At 45.4% G+C, this 13,680-nt stretch overlaps 1 protein-coding gene across 1 annotated transcript in view; it reads right to left on the bottom strand.

The window, feature by feature from the left end:
* Positions 1 to 13,680, bottom strand: part of COPB1 (coat protein complex I subunit beta 1) — a 250,477-nt gene that overhangs the window by 17,527 nt on the left and 219,270 nt on the right. The window contains exons 19-20 of the mRNA XM_085648117.1: positions 10,397 to 10,542; positions 1,103 to 1,192 (exon numbers count right to left, since the gene is read on the bottom strand). Of these exons, the coding sequence (XP_085504243.1) occupies positions 1,103 to 1,192; positions 10,397 to 10,542 (236 nt within the window). The remainder of the gene's footprint in view (positions 1 to 1,102; positions 1,193 to 10,396; positions 10,543 to 13,680) is intronic.

The following is a 13,680-nucleotide window of genomic DNA, read 5'->3' as shown; positions in this document are numbered from 1 at the left end:
AGTAACAAAAAAATACAAGCAATTTATACATGAACAACATTGATGCTAAAAGCCCATAAAATAATCAACCTTGCTTTTAATTGTGAGAAAAAAATCATTTAATGGACTGTTACGTTTTACTGTGTCAAAAACACCGAGATTTACCAATTTACAAACCTCAAAAGAAAAATAAATGCCTAGTTAAGATAAATATTCAATAATGACTTCTACCACAGCCATACATATGTCAGCCATTACTAAAAAGTCCAACAATTAGTAACTGTGCTGCCCAAGAAAATATTCAGTATTATCATTAAGTAAAAGATAGGTCTAACCTATTTTAATTAAACATACTCATGCATCATGCATGTCAAGACATTAAAACGTAGGAAAAACATTTTTTTCCAATAACTGATAACAGGGGCCTATTTGACAAATCTGCGTTACATTTTGCAGACACTGACTACATTCAGCTCAGGTTCAGCATTCGAAATTTGGCATAGAATGGTTGCTGGGCAACTCACAGTGGAAGCGGGGAAGGGATTTTTACGTTTGTGCAGAAATTCAGCAAGTTCATTTTTGTTCACTGCTACACAAAAAACTACTAGATAGATACATACCAAATTTGGCAAGAATTAGATCAGAAAAGACACTTCTTGTGGTTTAGTTTAAGTCTGTTAAAGGGTGTTTGAGATAAAGAATGAAAAGTACAAAGTCCATATCAAGGGGAGTACTTATAGAAATCTCGGTCCTATTTAGATCACAAACCTGGTTTCCCACCTCAGAAGAAAACCAGATTATAGTAGTTTGGTATGCAACCAAAACGTCACCTGACTAGCGCGGCAACAAATGCAAATTTTCAAGCCAGGCAACATCATAAGGATACCCAAACTACAAATTCGAATTCACAACTTATTCTGTGCAAACATTTTTGGTGGGGCACATGTTGCCCTGTAGGTACACCTTAAATAGAGCTGCAAATATATAATTTTAATGCCAAAACAATCTTTATTAAAAAAAGTTTAGGGATGTTCTGGGTAAGACCACAAACTCTTACTTTTTCCAAAACACACACACATGGTTTAAAATTACTTGCCTAAAAAGCACGTCATCTGCAGCTTACCTTTTCTGGAGTAAGACATTTCATGTTGGTTGACTTCAGTATATGCTGCAAGTATTCGTTCAGATCAATAATGTTTGTGTTGACTGTTACCTTTTGAAAAAATTAGGAGATTTTATATGAGTGAACATTTTACATTATCATGTCCCACCTCCTCCTATCCAAAATGAAAGATGTAAAAATTTATTAGATGCGGATATTCAAACCAGGTTTTGCATAAAACATCTCTGATACAACCTCTACAATGTTTTTCTAAGGTGACTTAATAAACAACGAGTCATAACAAAAGATCCACTTCAAACCATCACTTTTTGATCTGTATAATTCTTTGCAGGGGTGTGTCACCCATTTCCTTAATTATTTCTCAACTTCTAAAATCTTAAGATAATTTAATGGTATTTCTCTTCATTAATGACAATTGTTTCATCAAGGAAAGGTGGTGTGACTGTGGCATGTGGGTTAAAAAGTTGGATCCCAGTTTGAAGGTTGGATATTCATAAATACACAGTTTAATAGAAAACATAACCGGAAGCACTGTGACCGCAAGACCCAGTACACCTCGTTACATTTTTTTTCTTTTAAACACCGTTAGTATCAGCAGCAACTTTGCAGTTTCTGAAAAGAACTGAATGGAACAAGGAATCAAGCACATTTTGGAAACTGTTTGTAAAGAGCTTTCCTAAATATTGAATGATGAACTTACCCATAACAACAGCAAAACCTCCATAGCGACCTCTATCTATGAAACTAAAACATTACTTTCAGTTTCCTGGAACTTCTGGCAATGAATTACCAGAAGCGGGAAAGTCTTTCAAACATTTACACTTTATGCAATTTGGACATTCCTGCATCATGGGCAAGCAATACGTATCTCTGTCAACCGGAGGACTTTCAAGTGGGTTATGTTCAAAAAGTGGTGTTTACACAAGCCAATTTCAGTCCTTTTGCTGACTTTTTAAATAGATTAGTTTACAACTGTAAAACTATAAATGGGTCTTTTTAAAACTTCTTGTATACATTTTTCAGCAAAACAATTGGGGTACATCAAGCAAAATGAGAGGGAAATCTCACTTGTTTGGGTTAGAAATCGATTCAAACAAAGCATGACAATTGACATATATATTGATGAAAAACATTTATAACAAATATAGCCATATTCTATGTCCCACAGTTACACATTATTTTTATTTATTTTCTTGCAGGTGTTTCATTAAATGTAGGGTAAAAATTAAGACACCTATTTTTACTAGAATTTATTACAGCTTGTGTTCTATAGAATCACTTTAGAAACTGAGATTAACCAAAACAAAAATCAAAGTATGCTTTGTTTATGACCATCAAAAAGTAACCACATAAGTAGGCTCCGATATGCCAATGTAACTGGAAGAAGTTATGTTCTTCACAGCTTTCATTATCATAGATAAAACATTTAAAAAACCAAACAATCGAAATGGAAAAATGTATTTAGACTTGCCCCCAACTTCGAAACAGTAATTCGTTTTAACTGGTCATGGCTAACAACTTACACAAAAAGCCAAAGTATACTATTCTGAAAGGTGAATCAGAGAGAGAAACTATCTCAAGCTGTCAGTAGGTTCCTTTGTGAGCATGTGCTTTTAAGAACAATTGCCCACACTCACCAAAAGGTGACATGCTACTTCACTGGGCTTTGCTCCTTGCCGAGCCGGCACTGCAATGCCCGGCGGGCCTCGCAAGAGGGCACTTTACCAGAGATTTTTTTTTTCTTCAAAAATGCCTGATGAGCACAGCTGGACAGAAGGCGACTTATCCAGAAGGTGAGGAGATTGGCAAAAGTGTAAAGCTAAAATCAACTATGGACCATATGTATCATTGTATTTAATGTCATGTCACTGAAATGTTGAGATTAGAACAAAAGTGACAGAGGGATTGTTAAATAATGGTCCCTTTCTCTGTTTGCAATAGAATGTTGGCCACCTACAGACCTGCTAACATTCTAGGGTCTGCAATTTAAGGTCAACATGTTTCATGTCTTATGTAGTAGAGGAGTGATCTGTTGCCATTCTGTCAGGACCAAAAGTCAGATGAACAAGTTACTTCCCTTCGGTAACGCTTTTTCTGGTGGATACAGTATCTGCCTGTGGATTCCTCACCTTGTGAATATCCCCTGCGCCAGCAACATTCGGAAACTTTTGTAGCAGTCCACGCCGATGAGGTCGAAGACGACGTCACAGAGACACTGCTCCGCTTGCGACTCCGCTGACGTCACCGGCTCCATAAGAAGACCTCGTCAGCGTGATGACGTCAGTTCCGCCCTTTTTTCCGTGCCTTCGAGGCACACTGACGGACCGACAATAATATATACACAGTATACACAGTACATGATATGCAAAGCAACACACACAGTGTGGAGAATAAATAGCAAGGCACAAGAAAAACAATGCCTTTGACAGAAACAAAACACATTTGAAATACCATCAATAAAATTACAGGTATAGAAGGATGGACAACGGGGAGGCGGGTGGGTCAGTGAGGAATCCACAGGCAGATACTGTATCCACCAGAAAAAGCATTACCGAAGGTAAGTAACTTGTTCTTCTGATGGATACATCTGCCAGTGGATTCCTCACCTTGTGAATAGGTTCCACAGCAGTCCCCACTCCCGGAGGAGGGTGTCCACCCTTCTATACCAGAAAATCCTGAAGGACGGATCGCGCAAAATGTCCGTCCCTCCTCACCTCGGTGTCTAAGCAATAATGTTTTACGAAGGTGTGGAGGGAGGCCCATGTTGCCGCCCTACAAATGTCCTCCACAGGAACACCTCTAGACAAAGCAGACGTGGAAGACTTTGCCCTAGTGGAATGAGCTCTCAAACCTTCTGGAGGCTCCTTACCAGCCAGGGAGTAGCAGATCTTGATGCACAAGACAATCCATCTGGAAAGGGTGCGCTTGTGCACCGCTCGACCTTTCCTGCAGCCAACAAAGCCCACGAAGAGCTTGTCATCAACTCTGAAGTGTTTTGTCCTGTCCAGGTAGAAGCTCACCGCCCTCTTAGGGTCCAAGCGGTGAAGTCTCTCCTCCTCCTTGGAAGGGTGAGGGGGAGGATAGAAGGTAGGGAGGGTAATGGATTGCCCCAGATGGAAGGGAGTTACCACCTTAGGCAAAAACGCAGCCCTGGTCCTGAGTACCATTCGTTCAGCATGAATGGTCAAGAACGGGGGTTTTGAACTTAGAGCTTGAAGCTCACCTACCCTCCTTGCCGAGGTGATTGCAATGAGGAAAACTGTCTTAAAGGACAACAGCCTCAAGGGACACTTGTGTAAGGGCTCGAAGGGAGAACCCATAAGATAAGTTAATACAAGGTTTAAGTCCCATTGAGGCACAATAAAGGGAGTAGGAGGAAACTTGTCTGTAAGGCCCTTTATAAAACGAAGAACAATAGGTGATTTAAATAATGACGGCTGATCCGGCAAGCAAAGGAAAGCCGACAAAGCCGATAAATAACCTTTCACAGTAGCCACAGCAAAGCCTTGCTGAGCAAGCGAAAGGGCAATGTTAGATAGACGAGCCTTTAATGGATCAATGGACTTCTCTCCACACCATTTTACAAATTTAGACCACCTGTAGGAGTAAATGGACTTGGTGGAGTGTCGCCTGGCTGATAAAATAACATCCACCACATCAGGTGGGAGAGAGAAAGAACTCAGGTTGCCCCGTTCAATCTCCAGGCATGAAGGTGTAAGCTCTGGAGGTGGGGGTGAAGAACCTGCCCCTCCGATTGCGAGAGGAGGTCTGCCCTCAGAGGGAGACGGAGCGGAGGGCACGAGGAGAGGTGGAGAAGATCTGTATACCACACCCTTCTTGGCCAGTCTGGGGCGATCAATATAACTTGGGCCCGGTCTTGGCGAATCTTCCTCAGAACCTGAGGGATCAAGGGTATGGGAGGAAACGCGTAAAGGAGTCGTGAGCCCCAACTCAACTGAAACGCGTCCCCCAACGCTCCCTGCATCGGATACTGGAGACTGCAGAATGACGGGCAGTGCGTGTTCTCGCAGGTAGCAAACAGGTCCACCCGAGGAGTTCCCCACATCCGAAAGACGTGACGAACCACCTCCGGATGGAGCCTCCACTCGTGGTCGGCGGAGAACTGCCGACTGAGACTGTCCGCACGTACGTTCAGTACCCCGGCCAGATGATTTGCCATCAGACAAATCTGATGGTCCTGAGCCCAGGACCATAGACGTAGAGCCTCTCTGCAAAGGCAGAGAGACCCCACTCCTCCCTGTTTGTTGACATACCACATCGCGGTCGTGTTGTCCGTCAGGACTTGAACCGACTGACCGCGAAGGGAAGGGAGGAAGGCCTTGAGTGCCAAATGAATCGCCCGCAATTCCAGAAGGTTGATGCGAAGCAACCTTTCCTCTGGAGACCAAAGACCCTTGATCTCCAGATCCCCCAGATGAACACCCCACCCTAAGGTGGAGGCATCCGTTATCACCATGGCCACCGATGGAGGTAGATGGAAAGGCTTTCCTAGGGACAGATTGCCCTCCACGCTCCACCATAACAGATCCGCCGCAGCTTCTCTGGAGACCCTCACAGACTCCCTGAGATCTCCATTGTGCTGATACCATTGCTTGCGGAGGCACGACTGGAGCACCCTTATGTGCCAGCGTGCATGACTGACCAACAGAATGCAGGAAGCGAACAGACCGAGCAGGCGAAGGACCTTCAGGACTGGAACGACCGCTCCGTTGTAAAATAAAGGAATAATTTCCTGTATGTCGAGAATCCTTTGAGGAGGGAATGCTCGACACACAGTAGTGTCCAGTACCGCACCTATGAACAGGTTGGGCACCAGGTGAGATTTGGGTACGTTTATCGAAAAACCCAATTTGTACAACAGCTGAGTTGTATCCTGCAGATGACGTAGCACCTTCTCTGGCGACTCCGCTTTTATCAGCCAGTCGTCCAAATAAGGGAAAACTGAAATCCCCGTCCTTCTGAGATGGGCTGCCACCACTGCCATCACCTTCGTGAAGACCCGAGGTGCCGAAGTAAGACCAAACGGGAGGACCGCAAACTGATAATGTTGCGACCCTACCGTAAACCGGAGATACCTCCTGTGCGACTTCAGGATGGGAATGTGGAAATACGCATCCTGCAAGTCGAGCGACACCATCCAGTCCTCCTGATTCAGCGCTTGAAGAACCTGAGCAAGGGTGAGCATCTTGAACTTCTCCTGCTTTAGATAAAGATTCAAGATCCTGAGGTCCAATATCGGACGCAATCTGCCGTCCTTTTTCGGAATCAGAAAATACCGGGAGTAGCATCCCTGACCCCTCTCCTGCTCTGGAACCACCACTATCGCAACTTTCTGTAGTAACTTCAGGACTTCCTCCTGTAGGAGAAGACGGTGGTCCTCCGAGCAAACCCCTTGACAAGGAGGGTAGTTTGGAGGGAATTCCCGAAAGGGAAGGGCGTACCCATTTTCTACAAGATCCAGAACCCAGAGATCTGTAGTTACAGATTCCCAATCTTGTAGAAAATGGGTAAGCCGGCCCCCCACAGGACCAGCATGATCCGGAATGGCGAATCTAGGGCTGCTTTGCGGTGGTGGGAGGGGCTGAGGAAGAGGAGGAGGAGAGTTGCCGGCCACGAGTGCGGCCCCTGATTCTTCCCCTGAAACCTCTGGACGAGGAACTTTGCTGCTGCTGCTGTTGCGGCTGGGTCTGCCTATAGGATCGAAAGGATGTCCTTCCGAACCCTCTATATCTTTTAAAAGACCCCCTCGACTGAGACCGAAGGCCCAGTGACTTAGCCGTCGCCTTGCTTTCCTTGAACCGCTCCAGAGCAGCATCTGCCTTCTTGCCAAACAGGCCAGATCCATCAAATGGCAGGTCCAAAAGAGTTGACTGCACATCCTGTGAAAACTCCGACGACCTTAACCATGCACTCCTGGTGGCGAAAGAAGATCCCATGACCCTCGCCACCGAATCAGCAGTGTCCAGCCCACTCTGGATCACCTGACGTGCAGCCGCCTGGGCATCTGACAAGAGTTCATTGAATCCAGGCCTATCCTCGTCAGACAGTTTAGGCGCCAGCTTCTTAGCAGAATCCATAAGCGCATGCACATATCGTCCCAAGAGGCAAGTTGCATTTGTAGACTTAAGAGCCATGCTGGCCGATGAAAAGACCTTCTTGGCCGACTGATCCTGCTTTTTAGCCTCCCTGTCACCAGGCACCTGAGGAAAAGCCCCCTTAGACTTCCCCGAACAAGCCGCCTGAATCACCAGGCTCTCAGGCGAAGGATGAGAAGATAAAAAGTCAGGGTCCCCTGGAGCCGCTCTATATCTCCTGGCAACAGTCTTTGAAACCGCAGGAGCTGAAAAAGGCTTACACCAGACCTCCAGCACAGGCTCAATTATAGCCTCATTGAAAAGAAGCAAAGGCTCTGACACTGCTGTAGGAGAATGTAACACCTCAGTCAGTATGTTTGACTTAAACTCCGTGGATGGCAACTGGAGATCAAGCAGTTACGCAGCCTTTCTAATAACCGCATGATACAGCGCTGCATCCTTTGAAGGCTCATCAGATGGAGGAGTGATCTCCCACTCAGGAGACAAATCCAGACCACTTGCGTCCTTTAGCTCCTCATAAACATCATCAGATTCAATCAACTCTCCCTCTTCAGGCTCAGCTTCTTCCAACAAATACCTCCTTTCTTCCACCACTCTTTGCGCCTTCCTTCTGGAACGAATCCGCACCAGCGGCGTCGGCGGCGCCGCGTTCGAATCCGACGGCAGCGGCGTCGAGCGTGGATCCACAGGAGCAGCCGGCGTCGAACGAGGTCGAGCCGGCGCTGGTAAAGAGGGTAGTGGAGTCGACGTCCTCAGCGCCGGTAGATGCCACGACGGCGCCGCTTGAAAGAATAGCATGAATGGGGCCTGAGGATAGACCTGCGGCCCTCCCAAGTTAAAAGCCATCGGACCAATCGGACCCGCAGGTGCACCAGTGGTATGCATGGCCCTCGAAAACACCCCATACATCGCATTCAAATAATGTGAGGGGTCCTGACCTGGTCCAGGGAAAGCAGGGTACGGGTCAGGCATCACCGGACTCGGGCCTGCCGGCGCCGACGGTGGAATCAACGGCGTCGCAGGCAACCGGGGCCGGAGACAGAGCCGGAGACGAATCCGGAACCGGAGATGAAACCGGAGTCTGGGATACCACCGGAACCGGAGATGAAGCCGGGAGCAGCGAAGCCACAGGAGACGAAGGAGCTGGAGGTGAGGCCGGGACTGGAGAAGGTGACACGGACTCCTTCCGACGTCGAGCCAGCGACTTCGACGCCGAACTCTTATCGGAATGATGTCGTGAAGAATGTCTCCTCTTCTTCTTATGCTTCTTACCTCTCGAAGCATGCCCCGAAGTCGATTTGGACGCCGAACTCGACCTCGATCTCGACTTTCTCCTTCCTCTCTTTACGTTCTTCATCTTGGCGATGAAAAGCTTCGCCTCCCTTTCTTTAAGAGCCTTAGAGCTCATCTTGCGGCAACAAGAACAGTCATCCACATCATGGTCGGATGAGAGACACCAAACACAGTCTTCATGTGGATCAGTAATGGACATATGTTTGCCACATTCTCTACAGGGCTTGAAGCCCGACTTCCTAGCCGACATATTTCTCGAAAGAGAAACAGAGAAACCAGAGAAAAACACAAAGTAACAGTGAAGCTACCAACAGCGATTCCCGAAATCCGTTGGCGTCGACGGCGCGGAAAAAAGGGAACTGACATCACGCCGACGAGGTCTTCTTTTGGAGCCGGTGACGTCAGCGGAGTCGCGAGCGGAGCCGTGTCTCTGTGACGTTGTCTTCGACCTCATCGGCGTGGACTGCTACAAAAGTTTCCGAATGTTGCTGGCGCAGGGGATATTCACAAGGTGAGGAATCCACTGGCAGATGTATCCATCAGAAAAATGTGACCTAATCTTCTCCGCAGAGTGAGGAGCTTAATGTTATTTCAAAACCCCGCACAGTGTATAGGTAATAAGGTACCCACTGACATTTTACAGCCTTTGGGGAGCACTGGCTAACAGAGTGCTCCATGATAGGTAATCCTCCTCAAAGTCAGGGTAAAATGACCTTTAAGACAGCGAGGACGCCACATCACAGTGTGACATGCCGGATCCGACGTGCTTGCAATTTGCACCTACCCCTGTCCTCGATGCATTGTCATCTAAAATGGATATCTAAAATGTTAAGAGCTTTCGTTATCTTTGTGAAAGTGTTTTCCTTCACTGTGCCAAAGTACACGTCTTGCAGGGACGAGAGATGGGATAATTGTGATAATAGTGACAGAGAGAAAAATAACTTAAAAAACAAAGTTGTACATCTGCTGCTGCTAAAAAAAAAAACCTTGACTATTTGCTTGAAAATGCATTAGTAGTGGCAATTGTAACATGCCACCAATGGAGTGAATATTAAATTAAATGATGAGAAACAGGTTTATGGAAATTATCAGTGACTGGGTTAAATTGCTGTTTTACCAAATAGTATATTTTAACCCCTTTGTTGCGCCCGTCGGCCAACGGCTGTCGCAAGCACCACCTCTGTAGTGCTGCGCACGTCCGTTGGCCGACGCGGCCCAGCCCACTCAATGGAACCCCCGCACAGCGGTGGAATTACCGCTGCGGTAAACGGGTTAAGACAATATCAGATGTTAAGCAAGTTCTCACTAAACTAAGAGCCAGTTTATCATGAGTCAGCTGAGGCTAAGATTTCATGAAGGCACTGTGACAACAAAAGTGCTACCAATGTTAGCCTGTTGTGATTCCTTTCAGGTTTTTGCAACAACTTTAACCCGTTTACCGCGGCGATAAATTTACCGCAGTGCGGGGCGTTCCATAATGTGGTCGGGGCCGCGTCGGCCAACGGACGTGCGCAGCACTACCGAGGTAGTGCTCGCGACGGCCGTTGCCCGGCAGGTGCACTTAAAGGGTTATCACCTAAAAGGTAGGATTATTCAGCCTTTTAATAACTACCTACAAGCTTACAAGTGGCTGTGAAGTCTGGTGCCACCCTTGTTAATCACCCTTAATTATCAAATGAAAAGTGATGGCCATCAACACTGTAGTTCAAGTGCCTGCATCTAAAAATCTATCTGATGCACAGTTCAAGTTAGATTTATATGTGAACTATACATACATACATAAATAAATATGGCTCTAGGTCTTGCAGAGAGAGTGAGGCATAAGATCATTCTGATGATGCACCATTTTTAAGGCAATTAAGGAGCTTTGAATAAAAGCACATACTTTGTTTTCCCATTCAAATTCAGCCCACATCTGGCGAAATTCAGTATCTGTGCAAGAAGCAGGCTGGATATAGTCCATGATGTCAATATGGATATCACTGAGAACAACACAATTTCTGTCACTTGCAGCTCCAGACACATCATAAACTGTAAAGAAATCACACAAAATACATTTAGATTCAAGAACGTATAAAAGTGTTATGCTCGAGTTCTGTTTAAAAACATGGCCTTAAAATAATCAGTCTACCATTTTAAACATTTTTGTCAGCATTTGTACCTTTGCAATGCTTACTGCTGCTCCTAAGGAATAAGGAAATTAAAGGTTGCATTTTGATCCTCTCCCTTGTTTAGTAATAGTGTAGTAAATTTCTAAATTCATCCAAACAAAAGACATCATTGAGAGCTGCATCCTTTAAGCAGCATTTCGAAAATCAGTGAGAGTATTCTATATCAGGCTTAAATTCTGAGCCAACCAATGAGGGCAAATAAAGAAGTTACTTACCTTTGGTAATGTTCTCCTTGTGGATACTCTAACTACCGATTACTCACCTTTAAAAAAATTCCAGGCATGAGACCGTATCCAGAGATTTTCAAGCAATAGCTTCTGAGTGCCCCAAAGGTGCACCACATGGCTGCACGGCAATCTCACACTGTTCTGGGAGTGAGACAACAGCACCGAATGTAGGTGCCAACCCTGGGTCCTGATATTAGTTTCTGGATTGTTCCATTGCCACGCTCTATGATGCAGATTAACGGAGACATATTGCAGGAGACCAAGATACCACAAGTCTAATTTGGGATCTTTTTAGAACAAACAGGTATCCACTACACTGAAAGGGAGGACAGTGAGAAATATATGGTTAGATAGAGGATCCACCAGGAAAAGCATTACCAAAGCTAGGTAAGTAGTTATTTTCTTGGATTCAGCTAACCACGTACTCCTTAACTTTAGAACTGACACCCAACTGGTGAACGGCCCACAGGACAGAGCAAGAAAACAAATGGCACTCTTTATGCCTATCAAGGCAGCAGTGCTTTGTGAACATGTTCACTAATGCCCATGCTGTAGCCTGGCACATGTCTAACACAGGAACACCTCTCGCTAATGTCATTGTGGCAGTCTTGGCTCAGATGGAATGAGGCCATAGTCAGTCAGTCAGGGAGTTTCCTCTTGGCTATGTCATAACACATTTTTATACACAGAAAGATCCATCTCGGCAGAATCCTCTTCTGCACTGCCTTATTAGCAGCAGCTAAACTGGGAAAGAGCTGATCATGGACATGATACTCCGTTGTATGTTCAAAATAATAAGCTAATAGCGCTTTCGGAGTCCAGCCAATGAAATCTTTTCCCCCCTTTCGAGGGATAAGATTTAGAAAAACCCCATAGTGTCCGATTGTCCTATGTGATAGGGCAGTACTACTTTAAGCAGAAAAGTGGCACAAGCCTTCGGAACCAGTTTGTTTGCAAAGGTCCCACTGACTGAGGCATTATGAAGTTTTTATTTTATGGAAATGCATCACAACATGAAATCTGAAAAGAGAAGGCTGATGCTTCAAATTGAAAAATAAAACAGGAACAGTCAACATTTAACTTCTAATTGAGCCCACTGTAAAGCCCTGTTTTCCAAAAACAAAACAAACATCAAAAACTGTTTCCTGTATAAAATCTGAAATATAGACCCTACACTGCTGAAATATTGCTGTTCAAAACCCATGCATTAAGTATAGGACTCTACGGCACGAGGTTTCCCTTAAGGGGTAGCTGAATGGGATAGCAAAATCTTAGGGTCTAGAGCTCTGGTTACCACATTCTTGAGGCCCAGATAAAATGAATCGGGCCGGTTCTGTCCTGGCTTTCACCAGAACTCAAGACAGGAGAAGTAAAAGCGAGAATACATAAGGAAACCAGTGTTCCGCTGTAGATAGAACGTGTCTCTCAGGGAAACTCTGTGGGCATTCCAGACTCCAGTACGCAGTAATCATGATAGTTTGCATTCTAGGCTGTGCTGAAAAGATCCAGCCAGGTCATTCCCCACTGACTGGAGAGGTTTTCAACCATCTCTACCAGATAAGCCATTACCGAAGGTATTTAATCCGATAGAGACTAGCTAAAGATTCCTTACCTTAGAATAGATATTCAAGCAATACCCCTCCGGAGAGCAGGGCTGCAAACAGATAAAAACCAAGAAGACCTGGAGGACCGAATGGGCAAAGTGCCTATCATACTAGGCCTGACTGTCCTGGCAGCAGTGTTTGGTAAACATGTGCAGAGGTGCCCACGCATCAGGCTGACAGATGTCCAGAAAAGGGACCTTGCAGGCTATAGCAGTAGTCCCAGCTTTGGCTCTGGTGGAATGAACCCACAAATTGTCAGGGGGTTTATTTTTGGCAAATACGTAGCAGATCTTAATGCAGAGCACAATTAATAATGAGGTGGTCCTTTTCTGGACAGCTTTTCCTTTCTTTGCTCTGGCGAACCCAACAAAGAGTTAATCTTCCACCTGGATGACGATTAAGTCTCACCTCTAGAAGGGTGACGCGGAGCAAAGAAGGTTGTCAAAGTGATGCAATGAGGCAACGGGGAAAGGAATCACCACCTTTGCTAGTAACAAGGCACAAGTACGAGAACCAGTTTATCTGGAAAGAAGTTGGAGTATTGTGGATGCACAGAAAGTGCCCGACGTTCGCTAACCTTCCTGGTGATTTAATGGCCACTAAAAAGACTGTTTTGATGGTTAAGAGGCGTAGAGAGAAACTGCATGGGCTCTAAGGGCAAGCAGATCAGAAAAATCAGAACCAAGTTACAGTCACACTGGGGCATAAAGAAGGATTTTGGAGGAAACAAATGTTGATTTGAACAGGAAGGGCTGATCCAGCAACTGTAAAAATGACAAATGGGCAAAAGATGCCCTTTAATTGTTCCCAAAGCAAAGGCTTATTGGGCTAAAGACAGAACAAACAACAAGACTTCAGACAAAGATTCAGAGAGGGGATCAACATTTTTGTTGGAGCACCAAACCATAAACTTGTCTCAACAGCAGGCGTATAATATCTTAGTTAAGGGATAGCTGGCAGCCGGAATGACATCACATACTTCCAAAGGATGTTCTAACACCGTCGGCTGCTGCTGCCGCCGCTTAATCTCTATGCATGAATGCAGAGCGTGCGCAGGTTGGGGTGCAAACTTCTGCTGTGACAAAAGATCCTCCGAAGGGGAAGCCTTACCAGAGGACCGGCTCTCATGCTTAGGAGTTCAGAATACCATAGTCTCCATGCCCAATC

The sequence above is a fragment of the Triturus cristatus genome, chromosome 3_2, assembly GCF_964204655.1.
Source record: "Triturus cristatus chromosome 3_2, aTriCri1.1, whole genome shotgun sequence".
Lineage (NCBI taxonomy): Eukaryota > Metazoa > Chordata > Amphibia > Caudata > Salamandridae > Triturus > Triturus cristatus.
Note: the sequence above shows the minus strand (reverse complement) of the source record. Positions and strands in the feature narration are given on the sequence as shown.